The sequence below is a fragment of the Phoxinus phoxinus genome, assembly GCF_949152265.1.
Source record: "Phoxinus phoxinus genome assembly, chromosome: 10".
Taxonomy (NCBI): Eukaryota; Metazoa; Chordata; class Actinopteri; order Cypriniformes; family Leuciscidae; genus Phoxinus; species Phoxinus phoxinus.
In genome coordinates this window covers 14323977-14343339 of record NC_136885.1, presented here as the reverse complement: position 1 = coordinate 14343339, position 19363 = coordinate 14323977, and the positions used below count along the sequence as shown (strand labels likewise).

At 38.1% G+C, this 19363-nt stretch overlaps 3 protein-coding genes across 9 annotated transcripts in view; 2 read left to right on the top strand and 1 right to left on the bottom strand.

Annotated features, from left to right (window-relative positions):
* The window catches only part of tax1bp1b (Tax1 (human T-cell leukemia virus type I) binding protein 1b), a 98543-nt gene that overhangs the window by 75637 nt on the left and 3543 nt on the right, over positions 1 to 19363 (bottom strand). For 4 of the 6 annotated variants that reach the window (XM_079626469.1, XM_079626472.1, XM_079626474.1 and 1 more), the window contains exon 1: positions 17099 to 17132. In XM_079626469.1, the coding sequence (XP_079482595.1) occupies positions 17099 to 17117 (19 nt within the window). In that variant the 5' untranslated portion in view covers positions 17118 to 17132. Of the gene's footprint in view, positions 1 to 17098; positions 17232 to 19363 lie in introns of those variants that run through there. The other 2 variants (XM_079626473.1, XM_079626471.1) reach the window with 1 other exon arrangement.
* hoxa9b (homeobox A9b) lies at positions 906 to 3095 on the top strand. The gene is made up of 2 exons (XM_079626619.1): positions 906 to 1543; positions 2266 to 3095. The coding sequence occupies exons 1-2, from the start codon at positions 1015 to 1017 to the stop codon at positions 2502 to 2504; spliced, it is 768 nt and encodes a 255-aa protein (XP_079482745.1). The 5' UTR covers positions 906 to 1014; the 3' UTR covers positions 2505 to 3095.
* hoxa2b (homeobox A2b) lies at positions 10464 to 12996 on the top strand. 2 transcript variants are annotated; one of them, XM_079626481.1, is made up of 3 exons: positions 10464 to 10711; positions 11232 to 11430; positions 12017 to 12996. In XM_079626481.1, exons 1-3 carry the CDS (start codon positions 10625 to 10627, stop codon positions 12745 to 12747), a joined length of 1017 nt encoding a protein of 338 aa, XP_079482607.1. In that variant the 5' UTR covers positions 10464 to 10624; the 3' UTR covers positions 12748 to 12996. The 2 variants fall into 2 exon arrangements, with proteins under 2 accessions (XP_079482607.1, XP_079482606.1); XM_079626480.1 differs by lacking the exon at positions 10464 to 10711 and having other exon boundaries at positions 10945 to 11430.

Here is a 19363-nt window from a genome sequence, read left to right as displayed (position 1 = left end):
CTTTTTTTGCAGTGTTGACCAATAACATTTATTAATATATATGAATTTGCACCGTTTTAATCTCTACATTTCAATATTTCACAGCTGTTGTAAGATTTTATTTTGATGCGTAAAACTTAATTTTAAACAAAACAAATGGTCTATTTTAAGTAGCATCTGGTTAAGTTTTTGTAGCCCAATTATACATTTTTTATCACTTAAATTTAATTCATAATCAGGCGTTCGCGGTCAGATTTAGTTTAACTTGTGTACAGTGCACATATCACAGTGTGCCTTGCTGAGGAGAAGACTGAAGGTTTGCGCGCGCGTTACTGAATGACTGGTCACTTAGCAGGTCATATCTCAACCATCCAAGTGGCACTTATTGCCATATAAAGTATACATACGGCTCACGTAAAGATCATTTTTATGTCTGAACTATTTTATGTCTCCTTGTGCTCGACTATGCATTGCGGAATACGCGTAGCCTATTCATCATAGATTTGTCTGCAAAATTTGTGAAAAATAAACATGTTCTGTCTAAAACAAGGTTGATGTTGAACTGGAGGACGTCAGTGATTAAGCTATATAATTATATGACAATGTATTTACGCGTTTAGGGATTTTTTTTATTATTGCAATAGGCCCACTCCGTTAAAATTTGGATACGAACTTCTACAACGACGCGTCTCAAATAACCATTTTTGTTACGCTCGTTTATTAGATGTTGAAGTTTAACAACATGAATAAAAGCAAATCCACCTTCATAAAAGCATATGGCTATACCATTAAAAATATGACTTGTAAAATGGAGGCCATTTAACCGTGCGTACTGGCTAGGCTTTCCCCTTTATCTCCCACAGTCACGTGTCTAGCACATCCAATCCAATCTCTGCAGTGATTCAACTTATCAGAGGTCTGTAGTTCACCGCGAAGTCAAGTAGTTAGTTACTTGATTTCAACGGATTCTGCTTTTGTGGCAGTTTCATTGTGGGTGTATCCGTCCGGCTGCTCTCTCTTTGCTTGGTTTTTGTTATGTCGACATTGGGGACACTGAGTTACTACGCTGACTCACACATTCCACACGAGAATGACGATCATTTGGCACCGAGGTTCTCATCTGGACCCTTGGTCCAGCAGCAGGCTCGCGAACTGACGCTACTTGAATATGGCGAACAGGAGCCGTACACTTTCCAGGCCAAATCGTCAATTTTCGGTGCATCGTGGGGTCCCGTGCCAGTGCAGCCCCCAGGCGCATCTATCGCCTACCACCCGTACATTCATCACCCATGTTCAACAGGAGAACCCGATGGAGCATCCGTGCGTTCCTGGGCGCTGGAACCGCTTCCTGCCCTTCCTTTCACGGGATTATCCACAGATACGCACCATGATATAAAACTAGAACCACTGGTTGGGAGTGGTGAGTGCACCACGCATACTCTGCTTGTGGCCGAGACTGACAACAATACGAGCCAAGCAGAGAGGAAGGTACCTGACGATGCGGTTTCCAACGGAACACAGGATGACAAAACTCCAACAGAGAAGAAGATAGATATAGACCCAAGTAAGTGCAACTATCAGATTGTTTTTTTTTTATATGAACAGGCTTTATTTTTGGCTACTCAAACAGATGAATCCAATAGGAGTCGATTTGATATATAACGAGAGAAGAGATCTATTGTAGATTGTAGTTATGCATTCATATAGCTATCCAGCATTTTCCAGTATATAGGCCTATAAAGCTAAAGGGTCTTCTAGCCCTTTCTTTTTGTTCTGTGGATGGCATTAATCTGCATTTGCATTTGACAGCATATATGCCTGTTTCAATGGAACGTGTCCAGTAATTAAAAAAACACATATTTGCATTAATATAGACCACTGCATGTCATCTTTTCAAGAATTCCTAAATTCAGAGTGTGGTTTTAGACACAATACATTGGATTAAATTGTATAGTAAAGCACAATTATTGCATGCAATCTGGATTTTTTTTTCTCCTAACAGACTGTAAGGCCCTTGTTTACCCTTCATTCAAGGATGCCAAAAACTGTCAGTAGGGAGAAAATTATAGCTTGCACATAAAATTTTCGATCATATAAACCATATACCCGCAGACCGGAAACATTTAATCCATGATATTGCTTTCCAATTTTTCAGCATATAAAAAAATCTAGTCAAGTAGCCTTTATTTTAGACTCTTCTTTCTTCTCGCGCGCTGGCCATAAAATGGCCGCAGTATTTTCCAAGTGGCAACATGACTAGCTCTCTCTCTCCGACCCTTCTTGCAGATAACCCTGCGTCCAACTGGCTGCACGCGAAGTCCACTAGGAAAAAGCGCTGTCCATACACTAAGCATCAAACTCTCGAGCTGGAGAAAGAATTTCTGTTTAATATGTACCTCTCACGCGACCGTAGATATGAAGTGGCAAGACTCCTAAATCTCACCGAGAGACAAGTCAAAATTTGGTTCCAAAACCGTAGGATGAAGATGAAGAAATGCAATAAAGACCGTCCAAAAGACATTTAAAAAATGGAAAGCTGTAAATGCGCACTGCAGATGTGAAGTAGCCTGTCTTTTCCCTCATGCACAACCACAGTATATTATTATTGATAGCCAACATTTTGTAATGTTAGATTGCACAAACCTTTGATCTGAGCTTGTATATATGATTGTGTCTTTGTATAGCTTGTTGGTGATAGTTCTCTTATTTGTTCTGCTTGTTGTAAGTTTAGCATTTCGCATTGTGTACATTTTAAATATGTTAAATTTTGTTTTTTTAAAGTAGCCAATACCAGTTCATGATTTCAGGGAAATTGTTTCTGCGATATGAAATTGCTGATGATATGCATGACTTTTTTTTTATTATTATTCAAAAATAAATTGTAGCGTAATGTATCCATGTTTAATGTGACTACCTAGATGTATTTGAACTACCTATGTATTAAGATGAACTAATTTATGTTGTGTTGTTCGTCTTTGTAATATTTCAGTGAATTTTGTAACATTTACGTGCTTGTAATGTTATATGTGAAAACTGCATACGCCAATACCTCAAATCAACAGTGTTAGTTATTTTCAAATTAAATGTACATAATAAATGCATTTCTGATAAATAGTATATTTCGTTAAGACTCTTTATACCTAAGGTCCATTCGAAAATAATACTATTTTCTTGGGTTTCATTGGTTACAATAATTGCTAATGAAGTGCAAATCTGCATCGATAGTGCAATAAGTTGTAACTGATAATTGCAGTCAAGTGTTTGTGTGCTATACAGCACATAAAGTTCCAGAATCATGAAAGACTCGACATTAATAAATCGTCCCTGAACGAGGTTGACAATGACTGCAATCCCGTGCTATTTTTACTCGAGAAACATTTTACCGCCCTCCAAACAGTTTTACACTTCTCATGCGCGCGCTCATTCTACAGTTATCTTGCAACCCACTGTTTAGTGTCCTGTTAACGACCCGGATGCCGTTTATCCGTATAAATAAAGCTTAGTTTGATGCTCGTAGACAGGCCTGCTCATTCTATTTGTGCCTCGCCCCTGCAAGCGATATTAGTGGCCGTGCGGCAATAAACCACAATCACAGTCTTAACTGTTTATGGGGTGCAAAGCGATTGAGGGCGGAACTACGACTTTTTGTAGGCGTGTCGATACAATTGCACAGGGATATATTTTGTTCATTTTTTTAATGTAAGTTTTTTATTCATTTAAAACAAGTTTTATTTTGTATTGTATTATTATTATTAATATTATGCTATTATTGTTATTTGTATTAAATAAACACAAAATAAAGGAAAACAGAAAGCAAACAACTAGGCTATACCTTGGTTGCAGATCTTCAAAGGCTCTAACCCAGACAGCATCGTAAAATGGGGCTCAGCCACACTGTCTGTTTTTTCTCTGCTAATTACTTTATTACTCCTCAGCAACAATTAAAACGTTGCAGAACTGATCACCCATTTGTTGCCTTGTAATGCACGAAGTGACAACGGAAACAAAACTATTGACGCATACTTTTCCTTGCTGTATAGGCTATATATCTTTGCTATTTTTGGTAATTTAACCGTCATTTTAACTTTTTTTCTCTTTTTACTTGATTTATTTCATTTGTTTACTTTTTTTAACTCTTGTTGTGTTTTTGAAGCCTTAAAGATGAATCACAAAGGTGCACTCGTTTTTGCTAAAATGGTATGACTATAGGAATTCTAAATATTTCCGTTTTGGTAAAAGTGCTCCCTTATTTATAGTTAACACCTGATCCATCAGTGAATCAGCTCATTAATAAAGTGCTTCATGATCTATTTGGTGTGTCTGATGAGTGAGATACCAAAATTGGGCAGTGATGTGGGCCTCCTTGATCAGAATTAGGAAACATTGTATTGTACACTGGACAAATGAGCCTACTGGCCTACCATTAAATGAGCCACTAGTATGAGCCACTACTATTAGTATCCAGCAGGTGGAGACAGCGGTTTGTTTCAAAATATCAAGTGATAAATCGGAATCTGCATTATAGCAACCCAACTTTACTAGGGCCAGCCACGAACAAGACCTATGTATTAATTTATACAAATATTTGAAAGCAACTGTCCATTAGAAAATGTTAGTTTGAGCCTAAATGCAATATTTTTTTAAGTTGACATGATAATGATAATATTGCAAATGCTTCATTAAGAGCCCATATCACTTGCATCTAATTTTGCTGTTACCTTTTGATTTACATTACCTTTTTTCATATATATCAACCATTAAACCTACATCACAGATTGATGTCTGGAAAATTATTTGAATTCTCTTGAATGCTGACCCCTATAACGTTATATACAAGTACAAACATGACCTCCCACCATAGTTTCCCTCCGTTTCACCAATAAATCTGGATTTTAAAAAAATATATTGCCATCTATGGTTCCATGAAGAACCTTCCACCATCCATGGAACCTTTCCACTGGACAAAAGGTTCTTTACACTCTTAAAAATAAAGGCTGCAAAAGAAAGTTTTCACAGTGATGCCATACAAAAATTGGGTTCCCCAACAAACCATCCAGGGAAAAGTTCTTTAAAAATTTTTTTAGTGTGACAGAACCAACAGAACCCTTTTCCACTATAAAAAAAAAAAACCTTATATGTCCTTATAAGAGAGTATATCATGGAAAAAGGTTTTTTGCATTAGAAATGTTCTTCACATTAAGAAAAAAATGGTTATTTTAAGAACTTTACATGAAAGGTTCTAGGGATGAGTCAATGGGACAACAGCCTGCAATTCAAACCATCACCTAATTTTATTAAGTTGAACTTGAAAGCAAATTTAGTATATGGTATTAGGTCCCAAAGTGCTAAACAGAGATTAATGGGATGTACGATGTTGTATGTATCCAAATGGATTTGTAGTCAAATGGAAAATGAGAAAGAGCTAATGTGTTGGAGTGTACTGAAGCAAGGATACACTTTGTAGCTTTGACCTTTGTACCTATTATTAGTTGTGTACATAATCCTGCACAACACTTCAAGGTGGGCTTTCTAAAGTGAGCGCGGGCCGGACTGCTTTGAGAGGAGGTGGAGTGTCAGGTTGGGGTTAAAGGGATCACCCAAAAATTAAAATGTCATAATTTACTCGCCCTCATGTCATTCCAAACCTGTATGACTTTCTTTCAGAAGAACATTTGGTTGCACTTTGTTTTACAGTATGTGTACTTACAGTGTAAATGGGAATTATATTGCAACTGTTAAGATTACATGACAGGTGCAGATTTCAGTCCACACTTGCAATTTCAGTATAATTTAAAAAGTAATTGATGGTTTAATTTTAACATTTACTATGCTTGCATATTGTTTATACTGTGTTGTAGATCAAGGTGAAAGGGGAAAAGCTATTCACGAAGAAGCACCTTATGGTCTTATGAGTGTCTGGGGCCCTTGTTAATCCGAGTGTTTCACATGAGTGTTCCTATGTAGTAGCCTATAGGCTAAATAGACTATAGACACATTTGGGAAAGAGGCCGAAGTGATAAAGGAGCACTTAGCTACTCCCACTTAGCCCAGTGTTTCAGGAAACCAGACAGCTGATTATAGTCTTTTTCTTCTTACTTCTTTCACTAAAAAGAAATCCATATACATATCACGTTGGTTGCTGTCTATAGCTGTGGCATATATCTGAAGCAATATGTAAAGATAAGGAAGATATTACGTTCTGCGTATATACCACGAATGTTCTCGTGCCATTTATACGCCAAAAATGTGTTTTTTTGCGTGCATATGCCACGCACTTAAAACCATTGGGTAGGATTAGGGGTGGGGAGTGCGTGCGTCTTACACGTCATAAAGTACGTATCATATGCACGCAAAAACTATTTGTGGCGTATAAATGGCAGGAGAAATAACATTCGTGGTATAGATACTACGCACTTTCATGAGATCGGGCTGGATTATGATGCTATACAGCACATGCATTTTGGATCATCTTAACTAACGTCATACGGTATTTTACGATAATGTAACGCTGGTTTCCCGAACCAGAACATAAATCGCTTTAGTAGGCCAACTCATTAAAACTTAAGTGGATCGTTACGAAAACTGTCAGGCCAGGAATTAAGGCTGGAACTTTCGCCAATGCGTCAAATAAACAATTTCGTGTTGATGCGAATATCGAAACTATCTTTTAAATATGCGAATATCTTCTAAATATTATCATTTTAATATATATATTTTTTTAATTCTGACTTTAGTTTAAAAAAATATTCATACGCAGCAATTGATGAATTAAAGATAAAGGGATGTTTTATAACTGCTCACATTGGGTAAGGCATACCAAGACTCTGCGTAACTATTTAGAGTGGTGCTCCTTTGGTTGGTGTTTAGAAAACAAACATTAGACCATCGTAAAATAATAGGTAGCCCACATTAGAAGGACTAACTTCTTAATATTCGTGACGTTCCAGAGAAACCCAGCTTTACGCGTTTATAGAAGCAGGGCGGTTAGCAGAAAGAGGGCGATGTTGAGCCTCCGCGTATCGCCTACACGTTATTGTTTATGGGAAAACTGATAGCATAATAATCTAACAATAAACGATTTTTAAAATTGATGCTGCACTTTATTTCTGATTGGTTTAGGCAAACAATACTAAAACAATGAAGGCTAATCATGAATCGTAAAATATCATTGGCCTACTACAATAGCATATAACATATGTGGCAATCTAGCCTATTTCATGCCTCCCTACGAGTAGCCATACTGAAGACATAAAATATGCTTTTCCAAAACATTTACAATAATTGCTTGTTGTTGGTACTCCATTAGGCTATGCTAATCCAATACCTTACAAGAAGGCTTTTTCTTTTTCTTTTTTAAATTAAATGCTCGCAGAAATGAAGAAGAAGAAAAACCATAACAACAATTATCGGCATTGGCATAACATAGGCTAATACAACAATTCAAAGTGGCATTTTTGTTTCCTGATGCAAGAGACTCAATGACGTGCACTCAAGGATCAGACACGATTAGCCAGTATGGTCAACGTAATTCTAGCTGTTGGTCCATTGGATCACATTACTTTAGTCATTTACAATCAACTGACCCACAGCTTCCCAGGCAGGTAAAAGAGGTAGGCTACACGTAAATCGCTATAGAGACGCATTTCATGATATCGGGTTTTAAATCGATATGCATTTTGTCTTCTTATTTTTGTTCGTAAAAGTAGGCCTATTGATGAAAAGAAGATATAGCCCTAGTAGATACGTCTAATAATTTGCAATGCCCTAGACGTTGGCTTACAAAGTTACCCTGCTTTATTTAGCATCAAGAAGGTCTAACTATAAAATTGTTACATTTTTGTTAACGCCAGTCAAAGGATCTAATCTTCATGGTGCACGAGCTCTCACAACGTCATATCCTAAATAAAACTGCATGATTCTCTTGTCGGGCAGGGGTATATAGTGCATATGCCCGGAAATGACATACACCTCTAGCCCAACAATAGGAGCTTGGAGCTCGTTTACGACCCAGTGCAATGTGTGTGGGTAGAGGGTCATCCATCAAACGACACTGTTGCCAGAGCTACTGCCTTTGCAGACATCATAAACACCCCATATACGCCTCACTCGCACTAATTCACAAAGCTCACTGAGAAGGATACAGACGGATCAAACCCTGCTTTTACAGAAGCGTAAAGATTTGGAAATGTGGTTGGACGGAAGCAGCAGAGATAAAGTCCATTCAGATGACCATATCTCATTCACATGGCCTACTGTCATAATTATATTCAGAAATAGGCCTATATTATAATGCAGTGTTATTTACCTTAACTCCATTCATCATTCAGATCTATGTGTTATTAAACAGGCCTCCGAATCTACATAAATCACCATAGAGTTATGGTGATTTATGAAACGAATTAATTCGCTTAAATAGACTATATAAACCCAAGAAGAAAATATTTAATTGTAAAAAAAAAAGAAAATCCGGTCAGTTACAAACTTATACCTTTTAACCAATGAAAATATAAAACTCATTTTATATTATTTTGAAGAAGAAAAAGGTTTTACGATCTAAACACATGAACAATAATAACAATATAGTATATTTATAAAATATATTTACGCATTTCAATATGTAACCATTATAATGGTTACATATTGGAATGCGTAAAGATATTTTATTCACTGAATGTATTAATGCATTAGCTTTGAATGTAACACATTGAACGCTTCATTTGTTTGCTGATCCAGCGAGCCAAGTTTTCACTCTTAACTTGTGTTTTATGACCGTCAGCATTCATTATTTAGTCTAACAGACGGTCAGCGAGGCTGTCCATCGTGCCAGACACATCCAAAAAGACTGGTGCTGGAGCATCTCAGCACGTGGACGAAAATCATGCAAACTGCCAAATAATCAAACAATTATTTGATATCTTATTTAAAATGATTTTAATAAATACACTGGTTTGCCCTTTTATAAACACCGGCTTTAAAACGCAACAAACTGAATTTTCTTATTAATATTTTATTTCCCAGTCATGAACGTGAATTAAAACGTCGAAATGTTATTTTTTTTAATTACACACACTGAAGCATTTTTAAAGGCTAAATTAATTTGAATTATGGTAGCTCACATAGTCAACAACATTATATCAACATTGAGAATTTTACTCAATCCAATAAACAAAGATTGTGGAAAGAAAATATTGGAATTAAATTCGAATTTGACAAATATTAAAACGCCTTTCCGATAATAAGCACATCAATTCAAATACATTTAGTATTCATTTACATGCATTAATACATTTGCAAATACATACGAAATTTATAGTTCAATTGCCAATTTGCAAAAACAAAAATATGCTTAATTTAATGCACTGCAATTTAATTTGATATACTCACATGTCCATTCTGTCAGGCCTATCTAATTAGAATAAACACAATGCAATGTAAATATGATTTAATATTTCAACAGATAAATTAACATATAATTAATATTACATTTAACAGTATCCATAAAGATACATCCTTAATAGATCTCGATGTTCAGCTCGTGGGAAACGATGAAGATTTTTCGTTCGTGTTGGAAATGTGTAGGAAGGAGTGGGTATTTTTTGAAGAATGCCGACACCCACGTTCTTCTACACACAATAGCTCCTGTGTAGCTGCAAAAACACACGGTTTTTCTCTTAAAATCAATATGTAATCCTATTCATTCCCAACCCTTCGATAAAGGCTGGCTTTCCAGAAACGAAAATCTAAAAACAAACGATTTTAGGTCCGAAATAACGCCGGTCCATTCGAAGCACATCCGGTATGAAATTATGATCAAGGCCAATCCTTTAATCGGAAAATATCACTTTAGTCATTTTCATTTATAAAATGGAGAAAGTCTCAACCGTTAGTACTACGTTGTCCTCTTCTTCCTAGCCACATATGATCTAAGGGAGTGTTAGATGGTTTAAATGTGTTCTTAGGGCACTAAGCTGTCAGACCTTTTGGCGTGTAAGATTGATAGCGTGCAGGCTTCCAGGGCTCTTTGTTTGGAATATAAGCAATAAAGTGCTCGAGGCCTACACCTACTTAGCTAAAGACTTCTGAGGGCAACACAGAAGAGACATTCTTAAACGAAAAAAAACTAGCGGATTTACACTTTTATTTTACATGAATAATAACATTGGTGTGTAGCGATGTGTTTCCTGTTATACGATTTAGCACCGTTTAAACAAATTACGGATTCAGGTAAAATGCATAGTGTGTTATTATTTACATACTACAAAATGTAGGCTATTCTTTTTCAACTGAATTTATTATCAGACATTTCAGAATTTCGGCATTGAATATCAACTATGTTATCGCCCTACTAGTAGAAGAATGTAATAAAAAAATCGGAATTTATGCAGTTTTATTAAAAAAATAACTGGGCTACAATGTCTCAAACTAAAACAACACTAATGCAAGCGTAATGCGTCAGTGCGCGTGTAAACACGCGGGCACGTCAGGGCTTTCAAAGAATTTGCCTGCGCGCGCGTTGTGCGCGCGTTCTCTCTCGCGCACGTTTGCTCGTGCATTCACAAACGAGAGCGCGCATTCTCTAAGAAAGTAGTAAAAACCCAGACTCAGGATTAATGGGTTTCCTCGATCGTGGCTATTGGTGTGTTTTATGTGTTCAGTTGCTGTGTTGAGGGATCTTCAGCCGAGGGCCGGTCAAAAAATAAGGGAAAAACAGCAGACTGTCACTCTGTTTCAGGTACTGGCTATGCTATACTTATCATCTACGGAGCAGTGGGCAAACTGACCATAAATGCGTAAATAAACTAGCCCGTCCCAGAGAGTGAGGCGTTCCTCTCGGACTTTTTTCGATCAATCACACAGACAGTGGCTTCTTTTGATTAAACCCCAAATTGTCATTGGACAGAGGTAATCATGTGACAAGCAATACGGTCCAATTTCAACCTTGTCTCCATGAAAGCAATAGTTTAATGGCACCGCGGTCCCCATACGGCCGTAATCAGCAAAATAGTTTTTTTTTAACCCGGCACGATATTTCATTATATCTTCCTTGGGTCACAAATTTGTGAGCGGCGAATTTGCAAGACTTGGAGGAGATGAATTACGAATTCGAGCGAGAGACGGGTTTTATCAATAGTCAGCCGTCGCTCGCTGAGTGCCTGACATCTTTTCCCCCTGTCGGTGATGCATTTCAAAGTTCATCAATCAAGAGCTCGACGCTTTCACACTCGACACTGATTCCTCCTCCTTTTGAGCAGACCATTCCAAGCCTGAACCCCGGCAGCCACCCTCGCCACAGCCGGCCCAAGCAGAACCCTAATGGCTCATGCCCGCTGCCTGCCGCATCCTTACCCCCAGAGTACCCTTGGATGAAGGAGAAAAAGGCATCCAAGAAAAACCAGGCAACTTCGACAGCAACAACCACCGACCCTGGTCCACTATACTTCTCCCCTCAAGGTATTTGGATTTAATGCAATTGTATCGTGTAACAGTTCATTGCAAACGAAATTAAATTGTTTTTATTATCAGTATTAGTATTTTTTTAGTTGCCGTGTTGCGCAAGGCCATGGTGGTGAAGGTGCATGATAGTTTGTTATCCTCATGGGTCATGTGAACCGAATGCGAACAAGTTAATCCCTAAAAGTTTTTTTGTTCGTTTTTGGATGCGGAGAATCTGTTCTGAACAACTTCTAAACTGTGTGTTAGCTACTTGTAGTGCAGGGCATGAATTTTAATATTTGACAGTAATGAAGAATGATAGATTGCCATTACTCAACTCGGCAGCTGGCGTGTTCATTAATCTTCACTCGGACCTCTCCGCACTCACACCAGACACATCAGTATATTCTGGCATAGGGGATGAGGACACAAATTATTCAAGTGCCGTGGCTCCATTCCCACAAACAATTTATGCTCCCTGAGAAACGCAATATATTTGACAAGTTTGTGGGGTCAGATTTAAGCCCCACAGCGCCGTTGTAAAAAATCAAGAGTTATAATTAGTGGCGTATCAATAATGTATAATGCTATAATCCCTTCATAGGCTCGCCCGAGATTTCTGATGGTGGCAGTGGGGCAACTCGCAGACTCAGAACGGCGTACACCAACACTCAGCTCCTGGAGCTGGAGAAGGAGTTCCACTTCAACAAGTATCTCTGCCGACCAAGGCGCGTGGAAATCGCCGCTCTGCTCGATCTCACCGAGCGGCAAGTCAAAGTTTGGTTTCAAAACCGGAGAATGAAACACAAACGGCAAACGCAGTGTAAAGAAAACCACAACGGCGATGGAAAACCACCGAGCTTGGAGGAGGCAGGCGGACGGGGTGATGGGAAATCTTTCTTCGAACAAGTGGCAAACAATGTATCAGGGGCGCTTTTGGAAAGAGAGGGTTATCCATTTCAGCAGAATACCTTAACTTCACAACAGTCACAGAATGGACACAATAGTGATTCCCAAAGCGCAACTGTCTCTCCTTTAGGTAGCAATGACAAACATCTGAAACATTTCCCCAACCCGTCACCCACTGTTCCTATCTGCGGCTCAACAATGGCCCCGGATTGTGCATCTGCTCAGGACAATGGCAGTCCCTCGGCCCTGGACGTCTCTTTACAGGACTTCAACGTTTTCTCCAACGATTCATGCTTACACCTCTCAGATGCCGTGTCCCCAAGTTTGTCAGAATCTGTAGACAGCCCCATTGGTTTATCAACGGAGGCCTTTGATTTCTTCTCTGAGACGCTTACAACAATCGACCTGCAACACTTGAGCTACTAACTCTAACTGAAGTTTCATTATAGGGACGTCAATAATTTCTCACATTGATGGTCTGTGTATTTAATTGTGACTTTAAATATAGGCCTAGACCATTAATCAATGAGGTAAGTTTTTCAATAATCGAGTGATAATTTTTGTGTACAGAGAAAATATGGCAGGAAAAAAAAGTGATATTTTTCACGTTTTATTTTTGTATCGCTCGCCGGCAAAGCGCCATATTTTCATAGAATAAATTTGTACTTGTTATTGAAAATAACAGCGGTGTTATTTATTTCTTCACTATTCCGATTAAGAAATAACAGGTTTTTCATTAAACATGAAGTAAGATTCAAAGTATACCTATATCATTACTATTAACTATTTTGCTGATGTATTATGATAACGTTTTGTGTAGGCTATTCTACTACCTGTTGAAGATTTATGAATTTTATCGTCATTTTTCGAGGGACAAATTTAGATATGGATAAGGATGCCAAATGTAGGCTAAGTTTAGAACCGCTAATCAAAACTAATATATGTAATCTTGGAAACTATTAGTGCGTAAAATTAATACGCAGTTAATTGCGTGCTACATTCTTTTTTTATTATTATTCATCTTTGCTAATTTGATTTCCCAGTTGCGTAGGTGGCGTTACATTTAGATTTTTAACTGTTTTAGAGTTTTAGATGCTATCAAATTTGTAGACTAGAACAAAATACAGCCAGAAAGAGACTGATGTTTTTGATGCTGCGTACACAAATAAGCCCTTTACTCTATCTGACGACGCAGGGAATCTCCTGGCCAAGAGCTATAACGTTTTGGAGTTCAGCAATTAAATTTTATTGCCTATTAAACCTTCGACAGGGGGTTGGTGTTGAGGCAGCACTCCGCGTAATTCAATCCGCCGCTGAGAATGAGAACGGATTTCAACAGTCAAACCACATTTTTAAAAAATAATTATTTAGCTTATATAATTTATGATAATTATTCATTTATATACATTGTATATGGGATGTGATTAATGTAGGCAAAATGTGTCCCAAATCAGACCAATGCAGCTAATAACTAGTTATAAAAATAAACAGGCAACGCCGTAAGGAATGATCTGACAATAGGGTAAACTAAGACTTAGCTGCTCGTGTTTTATTAATATTTATACTTTTTAACTCCAAATCTCAATAAATAGCTAATAAACGATCTCTTTTGAATGCTTCGGCCCTCAGTGAACTTTATAGAGGCCTGTGTGTCCTCTTGGACTAATTCTATTGATATCCGCTCGTTGTTACAGCCTTAAAATAACTCAATTTTAATCCTTATCGACAAGGGGGGATCTTGGCAAATGCTTTTTACTTTTTGCACAATAAAAAGACTGTCAATTCTGGTTCTATAGCTTAATGGACACATTTAGGTAGTCTATAATTTCTTTTAAAATAAATAAAATAAACAGTTTAACCACGATTAGTTCTTATCCGTGGCTGGTGTATCCTGAATAATATGGGTGACTCGAGCCATTTTTAATGATATGTACAGGCCTACGAGATTAAGAGCAAGTTACGTTCCTGTAGGAAATTAAATTGTGAGGATACCAATACAAAACTCCATTTATAGGCTATAAGACGGAATCAGTGGTACCTAGAGAAGAGTGTTCGGGGAAATCTAGCTTTGGGGAATATTTCCAAACATCTGACGCCACGTTGCAATCGCAGCGTAAGTGTTGAAATGGAAATGAGGCCTAGCAGCCAACAGCACTAGGCATTTGTTAGAGACGCAGAATGATAGTAGTATTAGGCCTGGCTGAGTTACTACACAGGACTGATGTAGGACTGATATGATACTATCACCATGGTAGACTTATCGGCATAATTTATGATGTCTACAATCACGGTCTGAGAGCTTTGCAGATATTATCAAAGTAGGTTTTAAATCCTTCAATCTTCCAGTTGGTTTAATAAATAAATATTATGATCTCTAAACTATTATTTAAAAAGTTTAATATAGCCTACACAAAGAGATGTGTAGGCTACAGAAACTTGTTCGGAGCACTAGGGCTCAGCGCCAAATCGAGGCTGAACAAATAGTTTGACTGACGTCCCTTTGACGAACCCAAACACGTGATCGGAATTCTTTAACTAGGTTAAAGACTGAGTTAAGATGTGCCACAGAGAAGTGATCCAAATCCAGCTAGCTATTCCAAAGATATGTTTTTTTTTTGTATGCAGGGAAGAGGTTAGAATAAATGCATAAGCATTAGGCTAAAAAAAAATATTAGGCTATTTATATTCTTTGATATTAGCCATTCAGACACTGCTACACTTCTGTAAAATAATTATAGTTGGTTTAACTTAAAAAGTAAGCAACATGAATGCCTTAACATTTTGAATTCATTTAAATAAATAAAAAAATAGTTAATACAATGAAGGAGATTGGTTTAATCAACAGAAACTCAAAAATATTATGTTATATGAAACACATAGCCTACATAATCGAAGTTGATTTGACAAAAGAAAAAATGTTGTGATCATGAAAATATTTTTTTTACAGACAAAATGCACATTGTAACCCTCTCCTTGTGAAAACTTTGCATAATATTTGAAATATATTTGGATATATGGATATAAACATAATATATTTCAAAGTCAGCTCTTTCACAACTATTCCGAGTGCCCCAGATTCAATGCTGAGGTTGTAAAATAGAATGCTGAATTAAACCAAATTTGCCTCTCTATAGTAAGCATCACAATCACTCACATGAGCCCCCTGCATATCACTGCAGAGAGATGTTAAAAATGGTATTGCAAGGACACTAAGTATAATTACCTGTGATTTACTTATTAAAAACTGGCATAAAGTTTAACAGTCACATCATTTTCACGATCCCACCCAAACTGAACAATCAACTGTTTCTTAAAGCAAACTGATGTGAAACCATTCAGCATGAATAATATGTACAGGCAGTTTGAGTCTCCTGCAACAATGTTATTTTCTCAAGTGTTTTGCAGCCTAAGTTTATGGCTTTGGATAGGGAGGCTGACATATTTTTGGTCGTCACATCATCGCAGGAACGATGAACCATCTGTGCGAAGTACAATTCCTATCCCGACAGCTAATGCCTAAAGAGGAAAGGCCTGTGCACTGCTAGTCCACTGACTCAGGCTGTAATGTCTATGCAGGCATTTAAAGTCAGTGCAGTCAGCCTTCAGCTGGTTTCCATGGAAACATGCATTTAAGCTTGGTGGTCCCTTTTGTCATTCCTATGCAGGTGGGCTTCATGCAGATATTCTGAGGGTGGAGCAAAATTAGAGCAGAACCACCAAATATAAACAGCAAGACACACATCTGCAAAATTATATATGAATTTTGAGTGTGCACTGTCCAGTTATGTAAAGCTAATACCACTTAAAATGACTGTTCATTTAAAAATGACAATCTGTCTTCATTGTCTCACCCTCATGTACTTTATGACTCTGTGGAACACAAAGAAGATTTTTTTTTCTTTTTGAAAAATGTCAAATGTTGTATGGACAAAAACAGGTAAACAGTTTTTTTTTGTGTGTTCCACAGATGAATAAAAAGCCATAAAGGTTTGTGAAATAAGGGTGCATAAACGATGACAGAAATTTGAGTGAAATTTCAGCTTTGAGTGAAATATCCCTTTAAGGGTCTGAATCAGAACTGGCTCAAGTAGAAGATCCAAGGCCAACCACAGCAACACCACAGAATACAAATGAACAAATTAGCTCTATGAAGCATGATATTATCTCATAGATCATGTTTATGGAATTCCTGAAGTATGCAATTATTCTTCTTCTATAGTTGCACTTACGTGGTCTGCTTCTCAAACATTTTCACCAAACATAAAAGTGATTTTCTTCCCAAGGCTGCGACCGAGGCCTCAGTGTGACTCAGCCACTGCGAACGCTTCATGAATATATCAAGAGTAATTAATAATCAAAGAGTCAAAGCTCTGCCAATGAGTCACACAATTACACCAGTTACAAATGTACATTTCAGATATGACTTATGATTGCTGCATGAATTCATTTGTTGACATGAAACGTAAACTCAAGGTTCAATCCAGGGGGCCCAGACCTTTTTTTTCCTCCAGAAAACAGGTGGTGAAAGTGGTGTCAAAAGGCAGTTTAAACGTTTAAATGTAAGCTAATTCTAAGTCTTTTAAAAACAACACCTGAGCAGCCTAATCCCTCAGAGGCCAAGGGGCAAAAACACCATCTCATACATCACAAAGCTGAACTTCACAGATGCCCCTGCACCCTACAGGCAGTGTGAATTACAGTGGCAAAAGCGTGCCCTCGGATGTTCTTCTTTTATGTTTGGGGGCTGTTCAGGTGGTCTGATTCAGATATGACTTACCTGTCACATGACATGTCATAGTATTTGCTGGTGACCTCATCCATCTCAGGTATGTTTTCAAGGCTATCTTCACTCGGCTGCTATAAAACCTTTTATTCAGTGCTGTTTGTGTTCTTCCAATAAATGAATTATTCTGAAACAAAACCAAAGCAAATGCAAATGTTACAGACTCAAGTCACAAAGCTGACACACACAAAAGGAATGAATCAGAATCTGGCAGTCTGTGGTTTCCATATGAACTAGCATGACAGAGCTGGCGACCACAGAGTCATGTCGACCAAAAATGATTCAAACATTGTTCTTGCCCTAGAGAAAACAACAAAGTATTATGCTAGAACTTTGGGATGAAGAGAAGTACAATATGCCTAATTTATTAAAGATGATATTAATGTAGAATGTTAAAGGGAAAGTTCACTCAAAAATTAAAAGTTCTTTCATTAATTACTCATCCTCATGTCGTTCCAAACCTGTAAGACTTTCGTTCATCTTCGGAACACAAATTAAGAACTTTTTGATGAAATCTGAGAGATTTCTGTCCCTCCATAGACAACTACGCAACTACCAAGCTCAAACGTGCTGCGTAACAGACGAGAATGAACCTCATTGGTTCTTGTAGAAGCTCAAATGTGCATAACACAAGATTAATCCTCATCGGTTCTTGCAGAAGCTCAAACGTACTGCGTAACATGAGAATGAACCTCATTGGTTCCTGCAGAAGCTCAAACGTGCTGCGTAACACGACAATGAACCTCATTGGTCCTTGCAGAAGCTCAAACGTGCTGCATAACAAGACTGAACCTCCTTGGTTCCTACAGAAGCTCAAACGTGCTGCGTAACATGAGAATGAACCTCATTGGTTCTTGCAGAAGCTCAAACGTGCTGCGTAACATGACAATGAACCTCATTGGTTCCTGCAGAAGCTCAAACGTGCTGCGTAACACGACAATGAACCTCATTGGTTCTTGCAGAAGCTCAAACGTGCTGCGTAACATGACAATGAACCTCATTGGTTCCTGCAGAAGCTCAAACGTGCTGTGTAACATGACAATGAACCTCATTGGTTCCTGCAGAAGCTCAAACGTGCTGCGTAACACGAGAATGAACCTCATTGGTTCTTGCAGAAGCTCAAACGTGCTGCGTAACATGACAATGAACCTCATTGGTTCCTGCAGAAGCTCAAACGTGCTGCGTAACACGAGAATGAACCTCATTGGTTCTTGCTAGGGCTGCACAAATAATCGCAAATTAACATGAAATCACGCTTAAACCGATTTGGATTATTGATATTATTTTGTATGTGCAGCTTGTCAGTGACGTACGGCTCTGCTCCATCTGAAAGCACTGCGAGTTTGAGTCGCTTATAACGTGCATTTGAAAAAGCAACACGAGTCAAACATCTTTACAAACATACAAGAAGCATTTATAACCTCTTGTCCAACAAAAGACAACATTTAATAAATAACAGTTTCTTGTTTAACCCGGCATTGAATTCGTGGAGATTCTGGAAGCTGTCTTCCGTAAAATGCGCAGCACAGAGAGCTAAATTACGACTGTAATTTTAAGGAACATAATCAAACAGAAATTTTAGCCATTGTTGACGAACTACAGCGTCCGTAGGAAACACGAACACAGAAGACCTGACAGCTGGGTGAAAATAACACACTTTAGATGGCATGGCTACAGCTCTCCACTATAACTCATCCTCTTCGACAAAGCCGCAGAAACATGGCCATGCCCCTTTTTTTGCATATTCCGGAGGGAGGGTTGATGTAAATGTATGAGTTAGTTACGTATAAAACCCAGGAAGTATCTCGTTGTGGTCCCATTCGAGTCGTTTTTGTAGGCATTAAACTTCCTGATTTTTAAAAGACGATATCTCTGCTTACGTTGAACTTTCAGCGCAGCAACTTTGCAGATACTGTTCAAGCACTAACAGCAACATTACACACTATTTAAAATGAAAAAAGTTAAATCGCAATCAACCACCCCTTTAATTCAGCTACAGCGATGGTATGATGCCCATAGGGATTTCCTGGAATGAGGGTGTTGTCTACTTCAGTTGTGGGGCATATTTGGCGCGTCTGCGTGAGAGCGCCCTCTGGCTTTCAGATGGACCAGCATTTACTACCGATCAGCCAAATTTTAGCAGTCGCGTGCACCTCATTGGTTCTTGCAGAAGCTCAAACTTGCTGCGTAACACGAGAAGGAACCTCTCTTGTTCTTGCACGTCAAGCGAGTTTCTTTATATCATAACTGAAGTTTGTG